At 40.9% G+C, this 27627-nt stretch overlaps 1 protein-coding gene across 1 annotated transcript in view; it reads right to left on the bottom strand.

The window, feature by feature from the left end:
* The window catches only part of prkcaa (protein kinase C, alpha, a), a 140245-nt gene that overhangs the window by 23900 nt on the left and 88718 nt on the right, over positions 1 to 27627 (bottom strand). The window contains exons 6-13 of the mRNA XM_070854270.1: positions 25673 to 25829; positions 24993 to 25127; positions 24261 to 24354; positions 16739 to 16882; positions 16429 to 16602; positions 14050 to 14141; positions 13745 to 13807; positions 13256 to 13394 (exon numbers count right to left, since the gene is read on the bottom strand). Of these exons, the coding sequence (XP_070710371.1) occupies positions 13256 to 13394; positions 13745 to 13807; positions 14050 to 14141; positions 16429 to 16602; positions 16739 to 16882; positions 24261 to 24354; positions 24993 to 25127; positions 25673 to 25829 (998 nt within the window). The remainder of the gene's footprint in view (positions 1 to 13255; positions 13395 to 13744; positions 13808 to 14049; positions 14142 to 16428; positions 16603 to 16738; positions 16883 to 24260; positions 24355 to 24992; positions 25128 to 25672; positions 25830 to 27627) is intronic.

The raw sequence follows: 27627 nt of genomic DNA, 5'->3' as shown, positions 1-27627 counted from the left end.
ACCTCCAGCTCTCCACTCCACTGTCATGACGCTGTCCTGAGGGGTGATGGGAGCCGGCTGGACACGCAGTACATCCACGTGTTTAACCTCATACACAAAGGCAAGCATATGCACAAACCTCCACGCACATAAACTAATGTGTCTTTGAATGTCACTATAGCTGTTGGAGTTACAGAAGCAGAACACATTTATATAGCACACATTTAATGTCACAGGCTGCCTGACTTGATCTTGATCATCTACTATGTTTCCTCTATTTCAAGTTAAAAAAAATATACAAAATAACACTGAAACTGTCCAAAAACAACCTACTAAATATTTTTGTCTGTATTTTTATATGTTTACATAACCTCATATTCAGTTTTATTTACTACTGTCAACTGTGTGCGCATCATGGAGCAAATCTTGCTGTGTAAAAATGTCGACTACAATTAAATGATGAGTTTTATACCATTGTAAATTGAATATCTTCGGGTTTTGGACGACTGAGTGACAAAACAAGACATTTGGAGATGTCATCTTGAGCTGATTTTTTTAGACCAAACGGATATAATACAAATATAAAACAAAAACAATCTTGAGACTAATTGACAATGAAAATAATCGCTGGTTGCAGCCCCATATGTAACATCACTACGGCTACAATTCATCTAGCATCTTGAAAAGTTGGCACAAAGGTTTGTACAAAAATAACGGGGCTGGCCTGTCATTATTTTTCCATGGTCCTTTACTTTGTCAAAGTCTCTTATCACAATACCTCCATCCTTGACCCTGATACATGTTTCATGAACTTCACTGACATGTAAACAGCACACAAACCTTGCATAACCTTTCACACGCTCACCTACTGCTTAAAAGCCCCTCTTGCAGACCCTTCCAGGTGTCACAGCTCTACAGACCACAAAGATGAGGGTTGTTTTCCTCGTCCTGCTTGGCTGCTGCCTGTCTGAGGCGAACGTCCTGGGACAAAGGTTCGCTGCTATCACATATACTCAGCATGAGCTTGCTGATGCAGATACCTTCACTCTGCTCAGAGAGATGCTGGGTGTTTTGGATGAGCACAGAAATGAGCTGAAACACACCAAAGAGCAACTGCTGCAGCTTCAGAAAGTACAGGGTATGTGTGGGAGTTGGTTGTATGGTGTCCAAGAGTGCATGTATCCTCCTTTGATCCCTCCAAGCCTTCTGTTTTTGTTTATCTCTGATTTAATGGCAAATATAGTGTTTGTACAGCACTTAGTGATTCACTCATTCTGCATTACATGATTTGCATAATTTACTGTATAGGACAGACATCCACGCAGACAGTCGCTGACGGCCTGATGGAGGAGCTGTGGAAACAAGTGGAAGCACTGAAGAGAGGCTTTACAGGTAGAGTGAAAATGAAAACATAATTATGTGTTTACATAAAAAATAACATGTTTGTTTATATTAATAATATTTGCACAACCAAGACCATGAGTCCAGGCTGAGAGTCAGTGAGATGCAGGAGGAGGAGCAGAGGAAGACGGTGCAGCAAGTCGTGCGGCAGTACACTGGTAAGGTAACCATGGCCACAACATATAACCTGGGGTCCTTTCTAAAAATCTTATAATCAAAACAAGAGCACTTGATAAAATTAAGAAGCAGTACATTTATAGCCAATGAAGCTGACCTCCCTATTCTTTTTCCACAATGACTGCAACCTCTTGTACAGTGCAGTTCAGTAGTTAAAATTGTTTTCATGTTTTTTTGCTTTGCTTTCATTTGTTTGAGCAGAACTGGAGGCCAGACTGAATGCCAGTGATTTGGAGGGTCAAAGCAAACGAGTGGAACAACTGCAAAGGGAAAGTAAAGGTACAACAAACATGTAAATTATTAATAACCAGCAAAGTAGATTTCTTCCTCATCCCAGCTCATCTAATCTCACCTCATGATTCATCATTGACTGAATGGTAGAAGTCATGCAGTATTCATTCCCTCATGTTTAACAAATAGAGTTGAAAGCCATGCTGACAGAAGTCGGAAATAAGCTCGGAGATGTGGACGAGGAAGTGAAGGCACTGCAGACTGCTGATCGAGGTAAACAAACTGCATTCATCCTATATGATTAAGTCTATCATTATATGTATAATATATTTTGAATAAAAGGTGGAAGAACTATTTTGTTTTTAGCTTTTTGATGGAATTATCTGTGCCTCAATATTTCATGTTTTATTCTGCCATCTAATGACAAGGACTGGAAGCTAGACTGAATGCCACTGATGGTCAGGCTGACACACAAAGAACTCTGGTGGCACAATTACAAGTGGACATTAAAGGTACATTAATACATGTAGTGCAATCGCGCTGTGAGTAAATTAGTGATCAACGGTGAACAGGTTAAAGACCGCTGATCAAGGTAAGGATACTTCATTTTCATCTCGCAGCCCACTTCATCTCTCCCCCGTTTACACTTTCATGCCATCCTAAGATTTGGCTTTGAATTAGTTAAATTCAGGATGTATTTAATCAATCATTTTATCTGTTAGAGTTTGAGTCCAGGCTGGAGGCCAGTGAGACTCTAGAGGAGGAGCTGAATGTCCGGCTTAAAAACGCAGAGACAGAAGTGGAAATGCTGAAGACTGTTGATCAAGGTAAAGAGAGAAAGGGAAAGAAAAAAAGGAAAAGGTCAGATCCTTGTTAAAATACTTTCACACAGAAATGTGTGAGGAATAAGTCATTATTTATTCCTTCGCTGCAGCCTGTATTACACACGTAATTACACTACTATGTGCTATCTATTGCTCCTGATTATAATTTGTTTGCTTGTTTTATTTTCCTCCTTGTTCATTCTAATCATTCTAATCTCTCTCCTATCCTCAGAGCTGGAGGCCAGATTGAATGCCAGTGATCTGGAGGGTCAAAACACAAGAGTGGAACAACTGCAGAGGGAAAGTAAAGGTAATACAACAAACAAGTCAATTATTAATACAGAATAAAGTAGATGTCTTCTCATTCTCTTAGCTCATCTGCTTTCACTTCATGATTTATACTTGACTGAATAAAGAATCGTGCAGTATTCATCTGGCTTTTGTTTTTTACAAATAGAGCTGAACATCAGACTGACTGAGCTGGGGAATAAGTTTGGAGATGTGGACATAGATGTGAAGGCACTGCAGACTGCTAGTCATGGTAAATCATTTGCATTTTTAACACATGGGTACGTCCAATAACATGCCACCATACATGCATGATAATATAAACTGCTGTTTTGCTTTCTGAGGAATAAGATCAGAACATCAGAATTATCGCTGTGGTTGATAATTTTACTCCTCCATGCAATGAACAGAATTGGAAGCCAGACTGAATGCCACTGATGTCCAAGCAGAGACACAAAGAACCCTCGTCACTCAATTACAGGTGGAAATTAATGGTATATATACACTTGAAAAGGTTATATATATATTCACTTGGCATCATGTATTTCCCAAGTGAATTATCTGAAATCAAAAGACTCGAGACTTGAAATCTTTTGAAACTGCTGACTGTTCAAATCCAGCTTTTAATTGTCAGAGTTGGAGTCCAGATTTGAGTCCAGTGAGAGTCTAGAGAAGGACTTGGCTGCCCGGCTTGGAAACACAGAGACAGAGTTGGAGGCGCTGAAGACTGTTGATCAAGGTGAAGCCAGAGGCCTCAATACTATGAAAATTCTTCTTAAGATGCCATATTGGGTATGAAATATTCATTTGTATTAGATTATTTGCAGGGTTAACCACTGGGGGCCCTGATGGAAAATTCTATGAATTTTCCATGTCATTTTCACCCCTTCCTGCTTTGTTGATGTTGTTTGTCTCAAACAGGCCAGTTTCCACTTAACTTGGGCTGAAACTACACTATCAAATGCAATAAGTAAAATAAATCATGATGTATTTGTAGAAAAGAAACTCCTGATGTTGCCTAACTTCCCTGAGGAATTATAATCCACGATCATCTGGCTACATGATTTAATCCCATCATTAGCTGAAATCATTATTAGTTTTCCAAATCCTTTCCCTCCCTTCAACCAAAGGGTTGAATTCTAGGTTGTCAGCCAGTGAAAGTCTGACTGAGAAGCTGAAGATCAGCCTTGGAGATACACTGAGGCAAGTGCAGGCAGTCAATACAGCTAATCAAGGTAAAGAGAATGAATGAATTCCTGTAGCTCTGACGTAGTGCATTACCCATACTTTGCTCATCATAATTACATCATACTCTTCTAATCAATTCCAACAGAACTGGCAGCCAGACAGGGAGCCACTGAGAGCCTGAGTGAGGAGCTGAAGATCAAGACTGAAGAAGTGGAAAGGGAGGTGAAAGCTCTCAAGACAGCTGGTCAAGGTAGGTTCACATTGTTGAAAATCGATTATGACTGATTACATTATCAGATGGATTGAAACACCATGCGTCATTTCATATCTTCCACTAGAGCTCAAGTCCAAAGTAGAGGCCAGTGAGGGCCTAGCCAAGGAAATGAACACACGGCTTGAAGTCACCGAAACAAAAGTGGAGGCACTGGAGAAAATAAATCTACGTAAAAAAAAACATGTACACTCATTCACTACTAAAATATTAGCAGGTGGTTTACTGTTAGTCATGTCTATTTTGTAATCCCACAGAGTTAGACGCAAGACTGAATGCCACCGAGATTCTGGGCCAAGAGATGAACACAAAGCTTGACAAAACAGAGGCTGAGGTGGAGGCTCTTAAAAATGCTGATCACGGCAAGCAACATATTATTGATCCACTGTAAAATGCATCTGTTTTGATTTGATATGATAAATCATGAAGTTGGGTTTAAAGTTTTATAGTAATAGCTGTCAAATGTGCTAATATTCCTGTTCCCGGTATATGTGTGTATGTGAACGCAGGACAGGCTACATATTTTTGTACTATGCTGTTGCTGTGGCTTGAGCAGGGTCCAGGTGTCAAGAGAGTCCAACAGTGTTTCATGCATTTTCATTATAGAGTTGGAAGCCAAACTGGAAACTAATCAAACTGTACAAGAGGAGCTGCAGAATAAGGTTGACCAAACAGCTGCAGCGGTGGAAGAGGTGAAGACAACAATGACTGGAGGTAGATTAATTAGTAAATCACCAGAAAGAAGGATGACATTTGACTTAAAGTATACACTTTAGAGATAGGATGCTTTCTTTTTGTGTATTTGTCATTTTTGACCTTGGGACAAGCTGTATTTATACACAAAAATTTTAATATTTATTTTTTTCTTTGACAGATAAAGTAGCCTTCTCAGCTGCACTGCAAGAGAACCAAATGCACATTGGGCCATTTAACACTGAGACCACTCTTGTCTACAAGAAAGTCATCACCAACATTGGAGACGGCTATGATCCCACAATAGGTAATGTATTGCAGAAACCTATGCAATCACTGAATTCATTTGTGGCTTTCAATGTTTTTCACATGTGGGCTTTAAGCCACATAAATCTTTTTTGGTATGTTCTGTGTTCTTTCTTTCTGTGTTGTGTGCTATACTCCTGCCCTTACTGTACAAGCGTAATGGAGACTTGCAGGAGTTTTTCTTTCTTGCCTTGTCATTGCTTAGGTGGCTAGAGGAGGTGGTTTATTTGCATGTTAATGTAACAGTATTGAGTTCACTCCCCATGCCTCACCTGTAATGCTCTCATTATATCACTTCATGTAAATAACATTAATTTTAAAATGACCCATCGTCCTCTTTCTTCTTCAACCTTCCTGTTCAGGAGTCTTTACTGCTCCAGTCAGTGGAGTTTACCACTTCACCCTCTACTCTCATGCTAACGGAGGAAACCCTGGCTTCTTACTCCTGTACAAGAATGGAGAGGCTGTTGTGGGCACCGCTGAACACCCAACTGCCTCCGACGTCACTGATAGTGGCTCCAATGGGGTAGTGCTGCTTCTTCAGAAAGGAGACCAGGTTGCTGTGCACATGGAAGCCAGGTCTTGGGTCTGGGCAGACAGCAATCGCAACCTCTGTACTTTCACCGGTATTCTGCTGTACAGCATGCCCGCTGATGTGCCAAAAAGCTCTCTCTAAATTTACTAATGCGATTTGAATTTCAATACCAGCAGACAATTACTCAAACAGAGCATAGAAATATATCATCTGTACTCAACATTATTTTCTTTTATTTGAATTTACATTCAATTCCTACACCATGACGTATTAAACAGAATAATGAGATCACATTAATTGAATCAGGGCTGCTATTCTGATGTGTTTCCATAATACTGTGTATATCGGTAAAAACCCAATTAAATATGGTTTAAAAAAGCAGTCACACAAAAGTGTTACATCAGTGCTTCACTTGACCCCAACAAAACGTCATCTGTTCAACATACAGGTAACATTGTGATGTTACATCATGATCCCTTTGTATGAAAGCGAACACGGTGCCTCAAGAAGGTGAGAAGTGCTGAGCCTTAATCCTCGGCTTTCGTTAGCTCCTTGCTAAGAAGGCAGGAGGATGCAGAAGGGAAAAGCCCCCTTCCCTTATCTTGCCTCGATGTTTCTAATTAGCTCAACGGATAAAGACTCCATGGCAAGGGAAACCTCTGGGTGCAATCCCCGAGCTTGCCTCTTCAAATCCTGCTTCCTGCAGGAATAATGCCGACCTTCAGTCTGACCTGACAGCTGTCAGTGACTTCAGCAACGCACTCTGAAGATGCGTTTTCACATAAGATTTGCACTGCCACTATTGAAAGATTTCAATATGGATGAGAAGGGATAATTCCTCATCCCTGTGAACTGAAAGTAGAAAAGTCTTACTGGGAAAACAAACTCATCTGGATCTCTCTACTCATCTTCAAACAAAAAAAGAACAGATCTGATACAGCATAAACATATGCTGGAACAACGCCTTTGTGCAGTTTGGACATGCCACATCTCTCATGAAGAAAGTGAAGTTCTTTAATAATCTGCGAGAGGAAACAGTTTTACCATGACAGGGGGATCTAGGCCAATGCCAGACAGTGCATCATGAACCTAATGTGGCATACAGTATTTATGGTGCTGTGTCATTGAGAATTGACCTTACAGTCTCTCTTGCAAAACCATGAGCAATAAGGGATTTATGCATGGAAAGCATGTAGACATGTCAGGTCAATGTAGCAAGGAGATCTGCAGCCTCATGTCGGTTTGTGTCATGGGAATGAAAACAGAGGGAGAGAGACAGAAAGGGGAGGGATTATCTGGGAAAGAGAGTCAGAATGTGTGAAAAACAATCAGATAAGAAACATTTTTATCTCCTGATGCTACTATAAGTTAGAATTATTGCCATAAATGTAAAGAAATTGCAATTCTCTTATAAATAAAAACCTAAAAATCTACGAATGGTTCTCAGTCAGGATGAGATGTAGTATACAGTATGTAAACGGCATCATTTTTATGCTAGTACACTAACTCTAGGGATGCCAGTGTTGGCTGGTCAGTTCTACAAATTCCAGAAATGAACTAAAGTCACATATTATTTACTGCTGTATTCTCACTGTCACATTCAGTTTTTCTCTCAGCCGTCACTACTCGCTGTGGAGAAAGTAAAGCGCTAAAAAGAGAGAGACACTTAAAAGTCAGAGGAGGGTGGAGGAGTCGGATTCATTGTCACTGAGAAACAAAAGGAAAAGGAACGGAAAAAAGGCAGTGAGGACAATTAGAGTTCAGCGGAAAAGCGACTGGTTAGATCAGTTTCAGGCCATCCTGCAGAACGCTATGCTAATGCGATGCTGCTGTGACTTGCTGCCCTTGCCACCCATCGCCTGTCTGCAACAACACCAGCGGACATTTACAGTTGAGGCACAATGACCTTCATGCTCTGAGCCAGCACGTTGAGTCGAGATCTTCAGCTTTCTACTTATCAATTATATACACATATGTTTGTTTGCTTTGCTGTTTGCATGAGGCTGATAAATACATAAAGCACTCTCTGCATCTGCCAGGTTGCGAGAGATTGAAATAGACAAGCGTGACCTGTGCCTGACATTCCCTGCTCTCATCCTCTTTTATTTTTTATTTTATTCTATGAAAGCCTCTGGCCAGTGGAGCTCCGCTGATTCACTGCAGTCCATTCGTGTGTGTGCATGTGCATGTCTGTGCAGTGAAAGAGGACAGAATAAAAATAGATTTTGTGCACATTAACTTTTATAAACATATAATTGTGAATATATTTCCTCTATAGTATATTTGCTGAGACAAAACATGTTTTATGCGCCTGTGTCTGTGTGCATCTGTGTTTATTTGTGTACCTGTGCTCGTGGCTTGAACAGTCAGCGTTTGTGCGTATGTCTGTATGTGTGTTTGTGTGTGTGCATGTGCATGTGCATGGGCTTTGCTGCAGACATTTCTCTTCCATTAGGCCTAATGCTGCGTGACAGTTGTGGATCAGACTGCTAGCTATTCGGGGCTACTCTGCTTACCACACACACACAAACGTACCAACCTGCTCCCAAAACCTCATCCTCCATACAGAAACCAAGTCAGTGTGGCTGAACACTACAACGCACAACACTGCCCTCATGACCAACACTGTTACAGCGTGCTACGTGAATATCTTCCTCTTTGTTGTTATCGGATCCCTTTGAGGAATGTGTGTGCTGTGGAGCAGATGCAGTGTGCATCAGGCCACGCTACAGTGGACTGTTTCTGAAGTAATTTCTCCGTGCTGTATGTGTCTGCTGTGGTTGGTTTCATTCACTGATGATATTACTGTAATGAGCAGCCTTGGGGTTTACGTGAGCGTCCTACACAGAAAGTAGCACTTGAGATGAACAGCACCTTTTTATGAGATAAATTGTGAGACCTAAAGGGGTGTTTCTGTAATCAAGCATTGCACTTGCAAAAACAGATGAAAAAAGAATGGAAAAAATCAAAGCGGCAGAAGCAAACATACCCTGACTTTTAGTCCCAGGTGAGAAATGCCCTCAAATCCCTTGAACTGCATTACCCCTAATGCAACTTGATAGCATCTTTCATTAGATCCTTCCTGCCTGGTAAACACCCATGTCTTTCAAATGCCACAACCTCAGTTTGTAAAGCTAGTTTTTTTTTTTTTACATATTTAACTGTAGGTCTCAAACCAAATTCAAGTTCTTGATGACATCATCAGGGTCATTTTCTCAAATTTTGCAAAGAGACGATATAATACATTTTGAATTTTGAGAAGATATAAAACAACTATTTTCAGAGGCTGTATAATATTCCTCATGACCACTGAACTAGCTTTCCTTTAAAGAGGATAACCAACTTTACTAAAACAGTTCTGGAAGAATAGGCCTTTTTCACAGAGGACATTTTGACTGGTCACAGTAGGAGAAGCACAGATGTAAACAATAAAATCAATGGGGGCTGGATTCCATTTAGCTGCTTTAGTTTCCAGGTACTGGAATTGTCCAATCATCTGTGCTTTTCCTACTACGATAAGTCAAAATGCCTGCTGTGAAAAAAGGCCTATTGTGTTCATGCAGCATCACAGATTAAAAATAACTTTTTGCCAGAGCATAAAATGTCAGCCAGGTGTTATCAAGCTGACAAACCTGAGGCCATTCAGCTGCACCAATACACAGGTGACTGTTTTGGGATATAGTTACATGGTCTGGTTCAGGTGAGACACTAAGACTTTGACATTACTTTTTTTTGGGTTTGGAAAGATCAGATAAATACCAAATGAATACACACTGTTATTGTTATTGTTATGTTGTTTGCAAGATGCTTGCAGGTTCATGCTCTCTGCAGTTTCCTTCTCACTAAGATTTTTTCACCATGTTTTTCCTCTCTGACTTTTTCTCACTCGCTTTTCCAGCCACAGCTCAAGTGATTTTGAAGGACTACTAATAGCAAACACTGGTTTGAGTGCGCAGTAATTGGTGAAGAGTGTAAAATTGGAGCTACCACTGAGAAAGCATGTGACCATATGGCAACTTCATGATGACTCAGGGTTTCTATTCCTAGTTCTTGACTTTTTCAGAAACAGCCACAGTCAAACCTCTCTTGTACATATCAATGAGTGTAGTACATATACTGTTAGTTTAGTTCTGAGAGTCAGTCTATCCTTTAAAACAATAAACATTAAAACTTTGAGAAGGAACACCAGCTACAATTAATTTATACTACATCATCCTGACACTACAAACACCCAAACCACTGTTTCAGCCCACAGAGGGGTGAGCAGGGAAGTGGACACCTATGCCTCCTAATGCTACACTGCAGTGGGGACCAACTAGGGCATAGAGGGAAATGGCCCGAGTCAGACAGCTCAATATCCTCAACTGCTCGCCTGAAATGCTACAAAGAGCCATCATCAGGCTACTCTCTCATTTCTTTGCGTCTTTCCTTAAGTGTCCGGTTACTCTTGTCCCCTTCTGCTCTTTTCCTCACAGTTAATACCTTATGTCACCTTTGTGTTCCCTTTCTGTTCTCTCCCGCCTCTCTCTCTCTTCCTCGCTATCTCTTTCTCTCTGTGTCAAAGTCACTGAGGTGTAAATTCACATTAGTGTGAGCGTTCCTCCCAGACGGGAGCTACCAATGACTGGCTATATAGGTCAGAGTAAATACAGCGAAAAAGTGTGTGCCAGCATGTGTGTGTGTGTGTGTGTGTGTGAGTGTGTGTGCATGCGTGTGTATGTCTGTGTGTGGCAACAGGCAGCAGGAACAATACTGCATTCTGTCACATGTGTGCTGACTACCAGGGGATCCAGCGCTACACAGAAATGTAGTCACTCACTGTGCATGTGGGCAGGTGTGTGTGAAAATAGGGAAGTGTGAAAATATTTCTCTTCTCACAGCAATCTCACGCATTCTGAGATACAAACATGCACAAACCTGCCAACACAGCTTTGTTTCAGAAGTGACCTCGCTATAGTAGCTTCTATTTAATCCTAAACATTCACTATATTACAGAGAGTTTTCCTTCTTCAGGGTGAATAGACAGTGAATAGACTGAGAATACTCTGACTGGATCCAAATTATGAAAAAACTGTTTTCTTCCCTAACCCCTAAGCTTTCACCTACATGATGAACAGCAAACATTTCCTACCAAAAAAGGAGATCTGCTTAAATCAAATCCCTCCAAAGTACCTGAACACCTTCAACTTGTCAAGGTGATTATGTTCAGATTTCAGAGCTGGAACAATGGCCAATGACAAAACTCTGCATGCTCTCATGACTCTCATGACTTTCAGTGACACGTCACTCATATGCACTGTCAAGATGAATAGGTCAATCAAACACTCAGCGTAGGACAGCAGCTGAGCTTACAGAAATGACATGCCAATATAGGTCAAAAGAATTTCCTATACCACTGTGGCTGTTACACTATGCACTTAGAGCATGTTCAGTAACTGCAGAGTTACTAATCCAAGAGACCAGTATGAGTTAATTGTATGAAGCATGTGTCCAATCTGTGAAGTCAAATTCAGCTTAATAGTCGATCTTTTGGTCACACACAATTTGAGGAGCACTTTGCCTCGATTATATCTGAAAATGTCACCGCATGAGCCAATTCTTTAAGGTCAGCCTCCACTCTGGATTGGTTTTGAGTGTGTGCATGTGAGTACCATTGTGTGCATCACTGTTTATGTGTCTGCAGATTTTCATCCGTGTATGCGGACGTGTGCACATGTGATGCTGTCATGCATACGACTGTGTGACATCATGTGTGTGTATGACTTTGCATTAAGTGTGTGACATTAAGTGTGCGGACTGGCTCACAGTGCTATGGAAACAGTAGCCGCTCCTACCCCCTACTGTGTCATCCCTGGCCGGCACATTAGTGTCAGTCTGACTCTGAACGGTCACAGCATGCTCACCCTGCGTCCGTAGGGCGGAATTAACCTCCCAGTCTGTCAGAGGGGGTTTTAGAGAGAATCAATAACCCAGCCCACCATTAAATAGAAGCCAACTAACTGATAATGGCTGCAGAGTTGGGCAAAGTAAAACAGTTCATAAAGTATAAACTTCTGCAAGTTGCAGACATTCACTGTTACTATACTTTGTGCAATTGAGAGAGACCGATAAATGATGGATACTTGTGAATACTTGGTTTTTAGATCCCATGAATCACAGGCAGTGCTTTTGTTTAGTGGGGTTGGCCGTCTTTGAGAGAGTTCATGTGATTACTTGCTCCAACAGCTCAGTCAGTGTTAAACCAATCATAACAATGCAGAAACCAAAACAAGTGGATTAATAGGTTATTGTGTGTCTTCACATTTCTAAAGAATAGTGAAACTGAAATATTTAGTTTGCTGTTTTATCAGTGCCACCATTTGTTGGCAGCTTTTCATGCATGATGATGTCATCAGTAGGGATGAATACATGATTATTTCTAGTGATTTTTGTCTGAAGCATTGGACGTTGCAAAATCTTGAACTCCAAAAGTTGGCACCAATTGTTTTCCTGGTCAGAATTGCTTGTTCTTGTTTACTTTCATCTGATATTTTTTACAATTTCAAATTAAATTTTATTTAGTCAAATATCCTGTTTGGGTTTTGTGGAGCAGCGTTCATTTTGGTAATGGTACTGAAATACCATGCTGGAAATTGTACTGAAATATTTGCAACAGCACTCAGCCCTAGTGATCAGTGGGCTTGTCAATCATCCAGTCCAGTCATGACACATGCTTGATGAACAGTCCGTATTGTGTGAGAATGTGCTGGACTGGTATCATTTGATCCTCCTTGGACCCAACCTTTTCAACTACTGTGATACAACGGCACATTCACCGAGGACAGTGCACACTGGTAAGGGTTCCTGCTACTGTGGGATGATTTTCAAAAACAGAATGTAAAGATGTGCAAGCTACTTTTCATGTCCACATTTTGACATGGACGTTACCTGTCAACCAGGGCAAAAACAAGAGAAATAGCTACGCATCTGTCTCAGCAAAATGAAAACAACCATGATCACAAAGCACAAGGTGAAATTGAGAAGTCAAGTGGATTTGTCTTGAACTAAATAATTATCACAGAAACTGATTTTGATAAAGGATAAAACGCGGATACCCCAGCTAGTGTGTTTGGGTTAAGTTTGGACTTGCCAGCAGACACACTAGGCGTCTGTCTGACCGGGATGCTTACGTCATGAGCGAGTGCTTGTGTGTGTGTGTGTGTGTGTATATGTGTCTGTCCTGAGGCAATGACCTTAATCTGGAGCACAAGGGTGACACAGGCTCAGACCAGACAGTGACAGAGATGACCTCATGCATCACAAACATGCATGCGCACACACATACATAGGGACACACACGCACCCCTCCATGTTCAGCCTTACCTCTGGGGCTATGTAGTCTGGAGTGCCGCAGAAGGTGCGTGTGGTCACTCCCTCTGTCATTTTCTCTTTGCACATGCCAAAGTCAGCAATCTTAATGTGTCCCTCACAGTCCAGCATCACATTGTCCAACTTCAGATCCCTGAGGAAGCACACATACAGTCAAAACATCCTTGAAGATGTTCACTTCTTTTAGAATTAGTTTCACCAGGTGGCTTTCACTGTCAGCACTTCCACTTCTTACACTATTTATTCCAAACACACCCCCGTTACAGCCGCTGGGTGGTTTCAAGTAAGACCTATTGAAACTTTTTTATTAAGACTAAAATCTATTGCTGGAGCTTTCACTAAAGGATGACTCTTTACTGCATGATATCTGTTGTAGAAAACAGACATTTATTATATCACCAGATTTCAGATTTCAGTATTACTTTCCTGAATTTGAAAACTGTGTGTTCTGTATTACTGCTGTGCAGACTGGCTGAAACTCACCTGTAGATGACTCCTTTAAGGTGCAGGAAGAAGAGACCAACAGCAATCTCTGCTGCATAGAACCTGCAATAACCACACATTTACAGACTTAAGACTCAAGGAAAGGGAACATATACTTGCAGAAAGCCAAAAGAAAGCTTTGCTGTATTCCAGAAACAATTCCAACATCATACTTTTTACAAGATGACTATATTACTGCAGCATCTAGGGTGTTACATGCTTTCTGCTAACAATGAGATGAGATGATAGAAGATAGAAGATAGATAGCATTGCACCACCAGTTGCAAATAATGCTAATGTCTTACACTGCCTGAGGTTCCTTGAACTTGCCCACTTGCTGGATATGGTACATGAGGTCTCCCCCATTCACATACTCCATGACAAAGTACAGACGGTCCTGTGGTCACAGAGATAGAGAGAATAGAAGAGAGGAGTGAGGGATAGATGGGGCGTGGGGAGGGTAGGAAGGGAAATACATGCAACATCATTATTTTGCACATAAATACTGCAAAGTCCCACAAAAGCTGTGAAATTACACAACATTCCTACATATCTATTCACTGCCAGTGCTCCAAACAGAAAGATACAAGGCAGTACTGCAGCCTTCCCTAACCTTGCTGTCTGAGTCGTTTCATCGTTCCTGCTACACTTTCCATGACAAGGTGACCTAAAAAGCCCACAACAAAGCGCTTCATGGAAAAACAAAACACTCAACACAGACATCTGTCAGGAAGTATTCTCTTTGCCTATTAGTGCTGGTCCCTTACTGCCCATGACATGTTTGGTCTGACCCTGGTCTAGCTGTGTTTGACAGTCCCTTACTAGCAAAAACACAAACCCACCATCTCACATAGCGACCGGCTCATACTGGAAGCAGAGCTGACCTTCCGCTGGGTTTGACCAAGTATCACTACATATGATGAAGCAGATCTGACCCCGGGCTAGTGAGAGCTCTGACTCCAACTGCATGATGATGACGGTCCCTAGATCTTTGTGCTCCTCCAAAGTCTTTAGTCTCGTAGATCTAGTGGGGTTTTCCTCACAATAATGGGTCGGAAACAATCAAAAACAAACTCAGTCAACTGGTCGATATGGACTGACTCTGGAAGCTAAAATGTTTTTTCCACACTTTGTAGAGGTGCAAAGAAAATGTGGAAATACTTTCAGGTTCTGAAAGTGTGAAAGTAAGAGTCTGTTTTGAATGCGGGAGAATAAATATGTGTGTGTGTGTGTGTGTGTGTGGGCATGTGCGTGGGTGCAACACCTTTAATTATCTGCTATAGTTCAGTTCAGGCCTCTATGAAAAATCTAACTGCTAACAGACGTTATTTTGGCATCCAGAGCAAACCAATGGCCAAAATATAGATATACAATATTTATATCTCTATTCACTGTTTCTGCCCAGTTCAAAAACCCTTAAGACAACTTTCCAGGGTTGATCTACAACTTAATCAATCATCCTATCAAATATTGAAATCAAATCAAAGTCATCTCAGCTTGGGCACTGAGACTACACATTTTTAGGCAGGCAGGGCAGGTCTTACTGTTAGGATTATGTTATCACGTTACAATAAAGGAAATGTAGGATCCAGTGTTTTTGGAGCTGGAGGAATACTAGTACGAAAATTTAGGATATTGCACAATCTTTTTGAGTAATAATAAATTGCTGGACTACCCTCTCAACATTTTTTGACATTACATGCGTCATGACAGGAAATCACCGTCCTGCAGACTATCACAGTATGCCAGCTTGAATATGCTGCCACGGAGGCAGAGCCCAGTGGCTGTCACTACTACTATTGCTAGTATTGTTACACCTTGACTGATTCTCCAAGACATCTAAGCTTCAAAATAAGTGAAAGACCTTAATGTGAAGAGGATTTGACTCAGGTTTTAGGAAGTTAAATTTCCATATCTGGGTAGCAAAGCAATGAGAGATGTATCTACATGATTTAGTTAAGGTACACGGAAGAAAGTAACAATGAGTGATTTTGAATGTGTACACGTGTTTGTATGTTAGAGTTACATAACACACAGTGGCAAGCTAAGTTCTTTAAATCAAGGGTGGATCTAAAGCTTAACATTGCAAGGGTAGAAACAGAAGAAATACTACAGAGTACGAAAGAAAAGCACAAAGCAAAATTTGTCATAACTTCACGTGTGTAAAGATACTTGTTTGTATGAATGTGGGTGCACACGTCCTCTTTTGTGTGTGTTCTTACGTAAGCAATACACTTTTATGAATAAGTGCAAGTTCACTCGCGTGCGCGCATGTGTGTGTGTGTGTATGACTGCATGTGCCCTTAATATCATGGCTGTGTGTTTGAGCGGGAAATACACAAATTTTTGTGAGTTTATGTCTCGTCGCTCATACAGAATGTGCTCTCAAGTTGTGTGGCCTGATCTTTGCATGGCTCAAAGTAAATACACACATGTATGCAAATACAGACATGCTTTGTATAAACACACACACACACACACACACACAACCTCAGCCTTTTAATTTGGGGCTTGTTTGTTTCCCCTTCTCTTTTTTCAGCTGTACTTGTCAGGCATGTCCTCTGCTGCTCTCTACAACAGTTTATGACTAAGCTGTTTAGCTAAAAGCCCCTTCACAAATTAATTTGACCTGACCTGACCTGGAGTGACTTGTTCGGGTGCATGTCCAGGAGCATTTTACCTACCACAGTCTGGAAGCACGAGTGGAGGTGTGTGAGGAAGGGCGGCTTGTCCTGTTGGGCCAGGACTCTCTTCTCCACCATGGTACATTCCACGTCATCGTCCTGGATCACCACGTCTTTCTTCAGGATCTTTATTGCGTACAGCTCTTCAGTGGCCTTCATCTCTGCCAGCATGACCTTCAGAGAGACAGAAAGAGGGGGAGAGAAAGGTAGGAAAAGATCATTTGTATATATAACCTAATAAAACCTTGGTCCTTTACATCTCATGCCGTCTGTTAGATGTCTATTTTTGAGCTGATCACAGTTGCCTCACCTTGCCAAAACTGCCTTTCCCCAGCACAGCCAGGAAGCTGAAGTCGACGAGTTTGACCTGGTCCAAGCCGCTGGAAGGCAACTGGGAGGACTCGCCATCATCCGTCTCTGTGATCACCTTCTTACCTGGGCCTAGCTTGGCTTTCTGCACTCAGGGCACAAAAGGAGATGTATAAGAGATAGATAGATAAAATGCACTTTGACTAACACGCAGGGCATGAAGCTGTACTGTCTAGTTCAGACAAGATAACTAGTTCCTGAAGTTATTATATGTATTAAATGAATTTAACAGACACTGAATGATAGACTTAGATGAACCTTCTTTGTGTTGGATGTCTCTCAATTCCAGACCAACATATTCAATGTCCCATTTTTTGTTTTTTTTTCATATTTTTACCACTAGAGCCATTATCATACATGAAAATATTTCATTCATATGTTTGAATTTCATCACCTAGAAAATTATCCTCTAATTATGTCCACACACACACACACTGCTCATTTGCTCACTCACACCCCCAATACACTGATTGATCAGCAGAATTTAGAATAAATGAAGTGAAATGAGATTGGGGTGGAGCAGATACACGCTAAAATGGCTCCTTACAAACAAACACAATTTGATGAAGTGCACTGAATTATGGCAAACAAAAGGATACAATGACATTTCTTTCTTTCATCTTGTCACATTGAATAGCTGTGAGCCAGCCATCATCATATCATATTGCTTATAGTAATGCTTAAAATGAATTACAACCTCTGCACTGGCGGTTCTTTGGCTTGAAGGTGGAAAGGTGAGAATGATGGAAAACTATAAGTAAAAAAAACACCTTTTTTTGTAGTGTATGTTAAAGAAAAAACTAAAATAAAATGTGTTTCTTTAATGAGAGCCAAAAGCATCTATGAGACATGCTCTTGCAATCAGAGGTGGGACCAAGTCATTGTTTTGCAAGTCACAAGTAAGTCTCAAGTCTTTGCCCTCGAGTCCCAAGTCAAGACCGACAAGTCTCAAGTCAAGTCCCAAGTCCTACCATTTGAGTTTCAACTCCTTTCGAGTCCTTTTAACAGAGAAATAATATTTACACAGATCATGTATGCTACAACATCTGTATTTATTCAAACCTTTTTTAGCAAGAACATTGTTCAAACACATTTGAAAGAAACAAATGCAAATGTAATTTGCACAAAAAGTGCTGACATTGTATTTCCATAGCATACTGCACTATAACTAGCTGCACAGCAGTTTCTGTCCTGTATTGTATTGATCTCACATCATATTGCAAACCAGTTTTCACCTTCAACTAGACAGGCCCTTTTACTTTACTTAACTTAAATCTAGTTGGAAGTTGTTGTGTCTCCGTCCGTAATCTTCGACCTGCATGTTTTACATACTGCGATTCGTTTTTTGTTGACCACCTCGTAGTTTTTATACCCAAACTAAACTATCTTTGGTATCATTTTTGCCAACTGGCGCGCTGCTTTATCCGCTTCATTGGTTGTCCTGTAATTTGATTGGTTGGATGCTGTCGGATCAAAACAACGTGGATCTAATCTGATTGGATGTCGGGCCGACAGCGTGCTTGTTCAGGTACACACGCACACACACACACACACACACACACACACACACACACACACAGATATAGATATAGATATATAGCGGTCCATGTCAACATACTTTTTAATCTTTGGATTTGGGGAAAGTAGCAAGTCTTTTCAAGTCAAAAGGGTCAAGTCCAAGTGAAGTCACGAGTTACTGATGTTAAAGTCCAAGTCGAGTTGCAAGTCTCTTTACATTTTGTCAAGTCGAGTCTAAAGTCATCAAATTCATGACTCGAGTCTGACTCGAGTCCAAGTCATGTGACTCGAGTCCACACCTCTGCTTGCAATAAAACCACTATATTGGTGTACTACATGTCATGTGACCACGTTATATGTAATGTTTCTCTTTTGTTGGTTATCATTTAACATCATAATTCATATTCACCTGTATTTGCAAAAAATGCAAAAACCTTCTCTACCCCTCATGCCAAAGTCATGCTTAACATCCCCGTATGGCAAGATGCTCCAAAAAGCTTGCTCAAAAACTACAGTGCGTTATGCTGAAATCCACCGCTTAATGGCAGTCTAAATGCCAAACAACAATCAGATACAATATAATTTTCCATACGTTTTTGTCTCACAACCAAGATTGCCATGTCCAGTATTCACACTCAGCCAAGCCCAAACACAGATCCAAACTCATGCTGAACGTCAACATGATAAGTGTGTAATCTACATCCACCCACATGCTAAACAGAGCAGGTCGTTGTTTAGCTTTGGCAAGGACTATAATGAGCTGGTAATGGCCTCACTGATTCCTGGCAGTAGATGATCCTGAACTAAATTTGTGACAGGGAAATTATGTCCCTTTTGAGCTCTGTCCACCTGCACCTTCACTAGAAAGTAAGTCAATGAAGGTCACTTTCTTCCACAATATTGTATGAAAGAAACCAACTTAAGTTGAGTGGAGAAAAGTGTTTTCAATATCTGCTGACAGAATGATCAGAAGCCAGAACGGAGAAATAAAGGTGTTAACCAGCAACAAATTCGTCTCCTTCTCCTTCAGGAATCACTTAAGCATTAATTTATTTTAAGCACAGTTCACACTACTTCACACTATTCTGAATAAATTAAAGACGTTTAACTTGAGACAACCAAATGCTGAGCAGCTTTAGTTTGGTTAATGGCATCTACCACAGCCTGCTCTTAATCTGCGAGAGCACCAGAGAGACGCAAAGCAGAGCAGACCGCACCAGATCACAGCACACCTGTAAGCTTTAGCCAATGAAAAAAGCCTGGCCGAGCTGGGCGAGCAGCAGCCTTACTTCCTTCTGCTCAGACGCACCTGATCAGAGTCTTCCACAACTGCTTGGTCCTGAAACCACAGGGAGAAGGGAGCCAAAAGGGCCGACTCACTTAGTACACGTGAGTACGAGAACAGCTGACAGAGTTCAGCTCAGTAATCGTACTGTAACACTAAATGTTGTGTCACTCGGTGAAGATAGGTGTTGCAGTTAAACTTGGGAGGCAGTACTTAGTATAGGTGGATCAGGTAATGGCCCATTCCAACTTAGATTCAGTTTATTTGTCGATGTGATTATAAAACTCAGTGTCTCTGTCTTAGTGGGCCACAGCTATCCCTGAACTCATGGTACCTTACATGAAAATAATTCCAATGAGTTAAATGCAGTGAGGTATGCAGAAATCTGTAGGATTACGCTCTAATCTCTATTGAAGCATTATTTTATGAGCTTCTGGCAGACACTGAGAAATAACAAACACAAAAATCTCAAAAAGCTCAATAGTACCATCACAGAGTGGAAATTGAATTGACCTCCATGTACTGCATTTCTTTGGTCAAGTGAAATATCAAGAAAGAGCAGAACGCAAGAAATAAAATCTACAAATGAGTGCGAGAATTTAAAGGTGATGTGGAAATCAAATCTTCGAGTATGAAGTAGAATCAAGGTGATGATTAGTGGGTGGGGGGGGACCTGTTACCTCACAAGCACGATGATGAAGGCCTTGTGAATCTCTCTCTCTCTCTCTCACACACACACACACACACACACACACACACACACACAAACACACACTTTACAACAGTTGCCCTTTGTTCTTGCAACAGGATTTCAGCTCAATTCTGCCATCTAGTGGTCACAATTGGTTTTATTTCTCTTGATCATTTCCCACATTTCTGTAGCCCACAGTTCCAGTATTATGGTCTAAATGTGAGGTCTGATCTGAGGCTACAATGAGATGTTAACAGGTAGAAGTAGAATGTATGGCATGTAAAGCTTAAGCAAGATCTGGGATACGAAAGAATTCAGTGACCGTATACTTCCCTGCAGTGACAATGATGTAAGCACACAAGATGTATACAGGCAGAGTGATCCACAGACAATACACAACACACAGACAACAAATACGCCCATGCGGACAAATGTATAGCCACGAACTGTGAGCAGCTTGTTTCAGGTTTTACTAACAATCCTCTGACAAACTCAGAAACAGGAAGCAGTGCAGACAGAGAAGAGCAAATTTACTCTCACTTGACTCACAATTCACCTTTTTCCAAGGGCTCAGTGTTCCACATCTAGTATACAGTACGCAAATCGAACAAATGCTGAAATTTGAAACCTGAAACCTCTCAAAAAGTAAGTGATTAAATAATAGTTTTATTTTTATTCATTTTGATTGCTTTCATAAAACCCAACCAACCTCAAGATCAAATTGTTAGTAAAAATGTATTTGCAGAAGCTTGGAACCACGCAGAAATGATCAGACATGAGGAGAGGTGAAGCAACATGTCACCACAACAAGAGGAGAGGAGAGGAGAGGAGAGGAGAGGAGAGGAGAGGAGAGGAGGGGAGAGGAGAGGAGAGGAGAGGAGAGGAGAGGAGAGGAGAGGAGAGGAGAGGAGAGCAGAGGAGAGGAGAGGAGAGGGCTACCTTTAGATTAAAGTTAATTTGGCAGTCCTTGAGAGCAGGGGTAAGGAGGGGAGAGAGGAAGAGAGAAACTCTTGCATTAAACATGACAATGTGACACGGGATGAAGAAGCATTTGTACAGTATAAGTCTCACCAAGCACACAGGAGGGAGCAGGAAGCTAGGGGAAAAAAGGGAGAGAACCACAGAGGGGTTTATGAAGCGGAAAAAGGAGAGAGAACTTGGCTCATTCTCGAGGCCAGAGAGTCCAAGATATCATAAAGACTGCAAATCAGAGAACACACTGTATGATAAATACAGCTTCTTTAGAGAATGGGCCAGAAAAAGGTTGAGAAAATCGGCTTTCTTTAATGATATTTTGCAGCCTGTATATCCTGTGATTCAGTAGTACACAGCTCCACAGCTGTTGAACCCTGACACACGAAGCACCAGCACCTTGACCATGATGCCTCATGCATCCCATTTCGTGTGTGTACATGTGTAACTCCAGGTTTTGTGGACTTGTTACCATGACAACCACATTCACATATGCAACTTGAATCAACACTCCATCTTCACCTCTTTTCTCCATCTTCCCTCATCCAAACATGAACCTCACATTCAAAATGACTGCTGTCGCTTCATTTTCATTCTCTGTATTATTAAGCTGAAAACATTTTTCCCAACAATCATAACTGACAGTTCAGAGAGAACTCAATAGGTAAGAGGACATGTTTTTTAATTTTCTAATTTTCTGTTTAATTATTGACAATTAACCATTTAAAAAATATATATAAATTCTACAATCTGTCCATGACCTCTCTAACATACTGCCCTTCCATTCTTCCTCATTTCACCCACTATGTGTGGCAGAAATGCCAATAAAAATATATGTTTAAAAACAGACCTCTGCTCCCACTGAGAGGAAGACAATCAGAGGACCACAGAGAGAGCTGCGTCACTAACAACAGGCCAGACACACCCATGCAGCAAACTGGACGAAGGAAAAGAGCAGGCACACGACTGTCATTGACGGCTTCCACTGAACAGTGGAATATTGTGTGAGTGGGTGCATGTGTGTTTGGATGGCATTTTATTGGTGAGAGTTCAAGATTTAATTAGGATTTTTGCCACTCCAATACTGTCACGCTTTACTTCATAATGCCTGCTTCCTAGATGACCAGCATGTTGACCAGATGAAGACCCAACCAGGATCAAAACGTTGTCAGTAATTAAGACATTTTTGTGGCATGTAGCAAATGTGCAAGCGTTTCCTCTTTTTCATTAACGCTGTCTTCTGATAGCCTTGAACCTATGTGACGTGCATATAATTACTTTGCTTCAAAGGTGCTATGATGTTCATCATCATTACACTTCATGGCCATTTAATTGAGAAGCTAATTTTCAATAAATCATGTTGGATCCTCATTGAGCAGTATCTAATTAAGAAAAACTTTGCATCTATGGGAAAAGAAAAAATGATTATAGGTCAATGATTATGAAAAATAAGTTTTCCCTCTCTACAAATGTAAAAAGTAGTAACTTTGGTTAAAACTTCACAGATCACTAGAAAAGTATTATCTGCTGACAGTGCAGTGACAGCTACAGCTAAAACTAATAACATTTTTTACAGTATACACTGACTGTCTATTGGCCAGTGAAAACTCTAACTCTGTACTTCGACATCTTATGATACTCTGAGCTGGTGAGCTGAGGAGGTCATTGAGAGCTGCCGCTGTCACACTGTCATTTTTAATTTAACAGCTGTGGCTAAGAGAAGCATGTGGCCATTCAATATCGTTTCCAAATTCTAATACACACGATTGTTTTTGGACCATCCATGTTCACAATCACATTAATATTAGCCCATTATTTACTGAATTAAGGAAAATGTTACCAGGATTTATTCAAATGAGATTAACAAGGTTCGAGTGACTTAGGAAAGATGCTGTCAGCCTTCAATGACAGAGTTTGAAATGTGGCTTTAGTCACAGCGATGTGTCAAACACAGAATTACCACATCATCACCAGGCTCAGGTTTACGTGGACAAAGAATAACCGCATTTACGTGGAGCAAAAATAAACCAATACAAATTTTTACAGCATACTGTTGTTAGGCCAATAAAAACTCAATCTTTACCCGAACAGCTTGTAATAGTATGAACTAGTGAACTGTCAAATATGTGATAGCTGGTAAAACTGTTTCTTGTAGACATTTAAGACAAAAGTTACAACACATGTTACAAACAACTGGCCCTGGGAAATAGCATAATTATTGGCAAGTAATGATATAAAACTCATGAAGAAGTAGATTAAAACAAGACGCAGTCATCAAAACATCCGAATCATGTGACAAATTAGAGTCTTGGTCAAAGAAAAGGGCTTTGTGGATTGAGAGACAGCTGTTGACTGAAAAAAGACATCTCAAAGGATGTCTGTGGTCTGATTTGATTCACTGCTGGCCAGAATCCCTCTGATGTAAGAACAAAATGCTAAAAACTGGCAATGAACACACGGCACTGTCATTCAACGCAGAAGTGAATTCTTCAAATGAAAAGAGACCACGAGCTGAGGAGGTCATTGAAAGCTGCAGCTGTCATTTTTAATTTCGCAGTAGAACATGTGACTATTCAGCATCATTTCGAATTTCTAATACACATGCTTGTTTTTGGACCACCCATGTCCACAGTCATACTGACCCATTATATGGTGAATTAAGGAAAATGGTTCAATGTAGGAAAGACACTGTCAGACTTATATGCCAAATACAGGCATCAACAACAATGGCTGAGGTTTACTGATTAAAATATAAAGACTACCATATATTTTACATGATTCTAAACAGAAATAGGCTCATAGACGGAAAAAACATTTAACGAGAGCTAATAGAAAGCCAACTATGTATCAGTACCAAGAAACTGTAGACACGTAGTGAGACTGTTTATGTGCCTCCACACACTCTAGACGAGACATTAAGTCAACAATTCAAGTCAAGAAACAGACAAAACAACAAACAGAGGGACATGGTGATTTTGTTTTCAGTGCTATCCTCACCTCAAATTTCTGCCTCAGTTCCTCATTCCCATCATCCTCCTCTGAGATGGGAACATTGTAGAACTCCCCCTCCTCCTGGCACAATAACTTATACCTGGACGAGAGAGACGAGAAGGGAGGAAGGAAGACGGAGAAAGAAAGACGGGGAGAAAGGGGATGGGCAAATACAGAGAAACACAGACAAAAATGTGAGATAAGATCATTTAAATGCAGACGCAAACACAGCTTTCATTTAAATAAGTGAGAAATCAATTTCTTTTTGTTTTGTCTCTTGGCCATCGATCAGCACAGAACAAGTTTGCACACTGTTTCCCTCAGAGGGTGCTGTGTAATACTAGATAGTATGTTAGTCAGCTTTATTAACTACCAGTGCTAACCTGTTGACACGTTTGTGTCTAATGCTGTTTTTTGGATATTGACCTATATCAGTTTAGGACAAATATGGCTGTAGGTGCTACACAGGCAGTATCACCTTAATCATACAGTATTGTATTATGTTTTTGTTGTATCATTCAATAAACCACCAGTTTTAGTTGGCTGAGATGTATTGAAAATAAACGTAATTTACATGACAAAAAATTAAAAACTTTGATGAATAACATAATAATCTTTAAGTTCCACAGAGGTGAAACTGCTTGGTGGAATAAAGTTTTATTATTAAAAAATCATACAATACTTTGTGCAGGATTAAAGTACAGAAAGGGTCAGTAACGACATGGAGGTGAGCTTTACCAGCCACAGGCTGGAGACTTCATGAGCTCTGATACGCCGAAGGAAAGGGCCCCCATGAAGTCATTCCTAGTGGTCCGGTCCCAGTCCCACACCTCCACCGACAGCCTGCGGTCCTTATCTGTAGGCTTCAGCTTGCTGTACAACACAGAAATGGTACACATTACATACATCTTAGTAGTAGCAGCAGTAGTAGTCACAGTAGTACGTAGGTGTAATAGCAGTGACAGAACTAGTATGTGTTGCAGTGCTAATAGTATAATTAATCACTTTTAAAAAAATGAAATGATTAATTTCCATTAGTTTATGGAAAAATAAGAAGAAATAAGGGAGCACAAGTAGCTTCAAACTTGAGAAGGGACAAAAACAGTCCATCAGCACACTGATGGGTTTGGATAAGATACTGCACGTTGCAAAGAGTATTTTGAAAAGTTGTTTGCATGTGTTTTGTACCTTCAGCCATCTGAGTTGTACTGTAATTACAGGAGCATCACCAGTATCTTTAGTATTGATAGTATCAGTGTTAAAAGACAAAGTGACAATAGTATAATCAGCTGATACTGTAGTTTTTTAATGTACTACTAACATCACATCCACAATTATCATTACGTCACATTTGCAAAACGTCCAAAAGTGTAGTGCAGCCTGTGGCAGCACAGAGGTAACATCAGTTATTTACTCACAAATTAAAGGTCTCGTTCCATTTGGGGTTGAGGTTGGAGCGGATGGTTTTGGTCTTCTGCTTGGTCTCATTTTTAGGGTCTGGTGTGAGCTTGAGCTTGACATATGGATCAGACAGGCCATTGGGGTCCATGGGGATCAGATTTTTTCCTTCAATCACTGATAGGGAGATAAAAAGATAGGGAGAAATTATTCATTATTAAATGTACAGTAAGTGCAAAAGTTTTAATTTGCATCACAGAGTCTCCCGAAATAAAATGAAGCATAACTTTATTTTAAGCAACAAGTGAACATCAATAGAATAATTTGAAGGTGTTCAAGATCAAACCACAAGTCGCAGCCTGTGAGGATTGTTTATGGCGCCGAGCCATATGGGGAGCAAATGCAGGAAGTGTTATGAGAACAGTGATTCAAAATTTCAGGCTGTGTCATGCTTAAGTAGGCGAAGGCTCTCTTCTGAGCCTCCTGTATTTAGCTGTTCAGTAAACAAGGGCACGCCAGGGACATTAGCACTCCATTAGCCCTGAGCATTGGAGCACTGCCAGACCTGAGCTACAGCGCGCACACACACACACACACACACACACACACACAAATACATCCCTACCAACACTTAGATGTAGACACACACATACTGTGTCTATCTACACACAATACATCCCCACAGGGTTAGGGCGAATGCCTGGCTTGCCTGGCAAAACATTAGCCCGCTGGGACCCCAGAAGTCTCTCCATGTGGCCCTGTCAGTCACACTACAGTGGCGGCCTGAGCAGCAAAGATGCGAACTGGCCTTTGACCTGGAGAGGAAGGCACTTAGCAATTATGCTAAACCCTGTGTCTTAGCTGGAATACTATCCTATAATGAGGTATAGTATTGATAGGATTAGGAGGGATAACTGAAGAAAATCAGTGAGGGATTGTCACCACTGCTCTAACACAGCAACTGTTGCAAAGGGCAAAGAGCACTGAGTCGTTCCTGGAATGTACTCAAAAAAGCACCAACTATGCACAGTGTGATCCTCTTCATAAAAGTTACACAGTGCAGAGCAAGAGAAACACTCACACTGACCACTGTTCATATTGTGCTGCTGTGTTATCATTTGAGCCACTGCCAAAACCTTTAATGATAGAGTGGCTCCATTTCATTCTCTTCATGGCAGCACCAATAGAATTAAATGGGTATTTGATATACCAATAGTGAATACCTTCCCATTGTTTGCTTTTATTCTGAGCACCTGTGGTGGAGGATTGCAGTGTTGAGCGCTGGGATGCGAGGTGTGAAGTTTGATGAGTGATGGAATGAGCTGCAGCAGAGTGCACACACACTCTGAGTGAAAGGAGAGGAAGATGAGACGGGCAGCAGCTTATAGAAGCAACTCGAGGTGTGGGAAGGTATTGAGCGATCCAGGGCTGCTAACCTTGTGCTTTCTCAAAAATCCAATAGAAAAGTGTAAAGCCCGTCAACAGGAACCAAAGAAGAAGAGCTTATCGTACCGCACTTGAGTGCATACTAATATGGATGCACTATACAGCATAGACAGGAAACACAGATGGACTGTTTTTTGCTGATTTATTATACATTCCAATACAAACTGAATCTTGCTGCCACTCCGTCACTCCCGTCTCTTTCCATTTCACCTCTTCCAGTGAAATGGAAAAGAACTGAATTGAATAAATGAGCTCATTAAGGATCTTCACATTTTGTCTGTTTCATATTCGTCATGGAATACCAAATGACCCCTAATAGTCTGAGCATTCACTGGAGCAGTAAGGGTAACAAACCATGGGGTTGCATGTCAGTGTGTGCTGTACTCCTGAAAAACAAGCTCACGCAATAGGTTGCATATCAGAAAAATTATTTTTAGTGTCAATCCTCAGTAGACTGATGGGGTGCAAGAATAGAAAAAATAGGTAGTGGACGATTACATGCTGAAATCGTGACTACTCATTCAATCTT

This window comes from Pempheris klunzingeri, chromosome 3 (assembly GCF_042242105.1).
Source record: "Pempheris klunzingeri isolate RE-2024b chromosome 3, fPemKlu1.hap1, whole genome shotgun sequence".
Classification (NCBI taxonomy): Eukaryota; Metazoa; Chordata; class Actinopteri; order Acropomatiformes; family Pempheridae; genus Pempheris; species Pempheris klunzingeri.
Note: the sequence above shows the minus strand (reverse complement) of the source record. Positions and strands in the feature narration are given on the sequence as shown.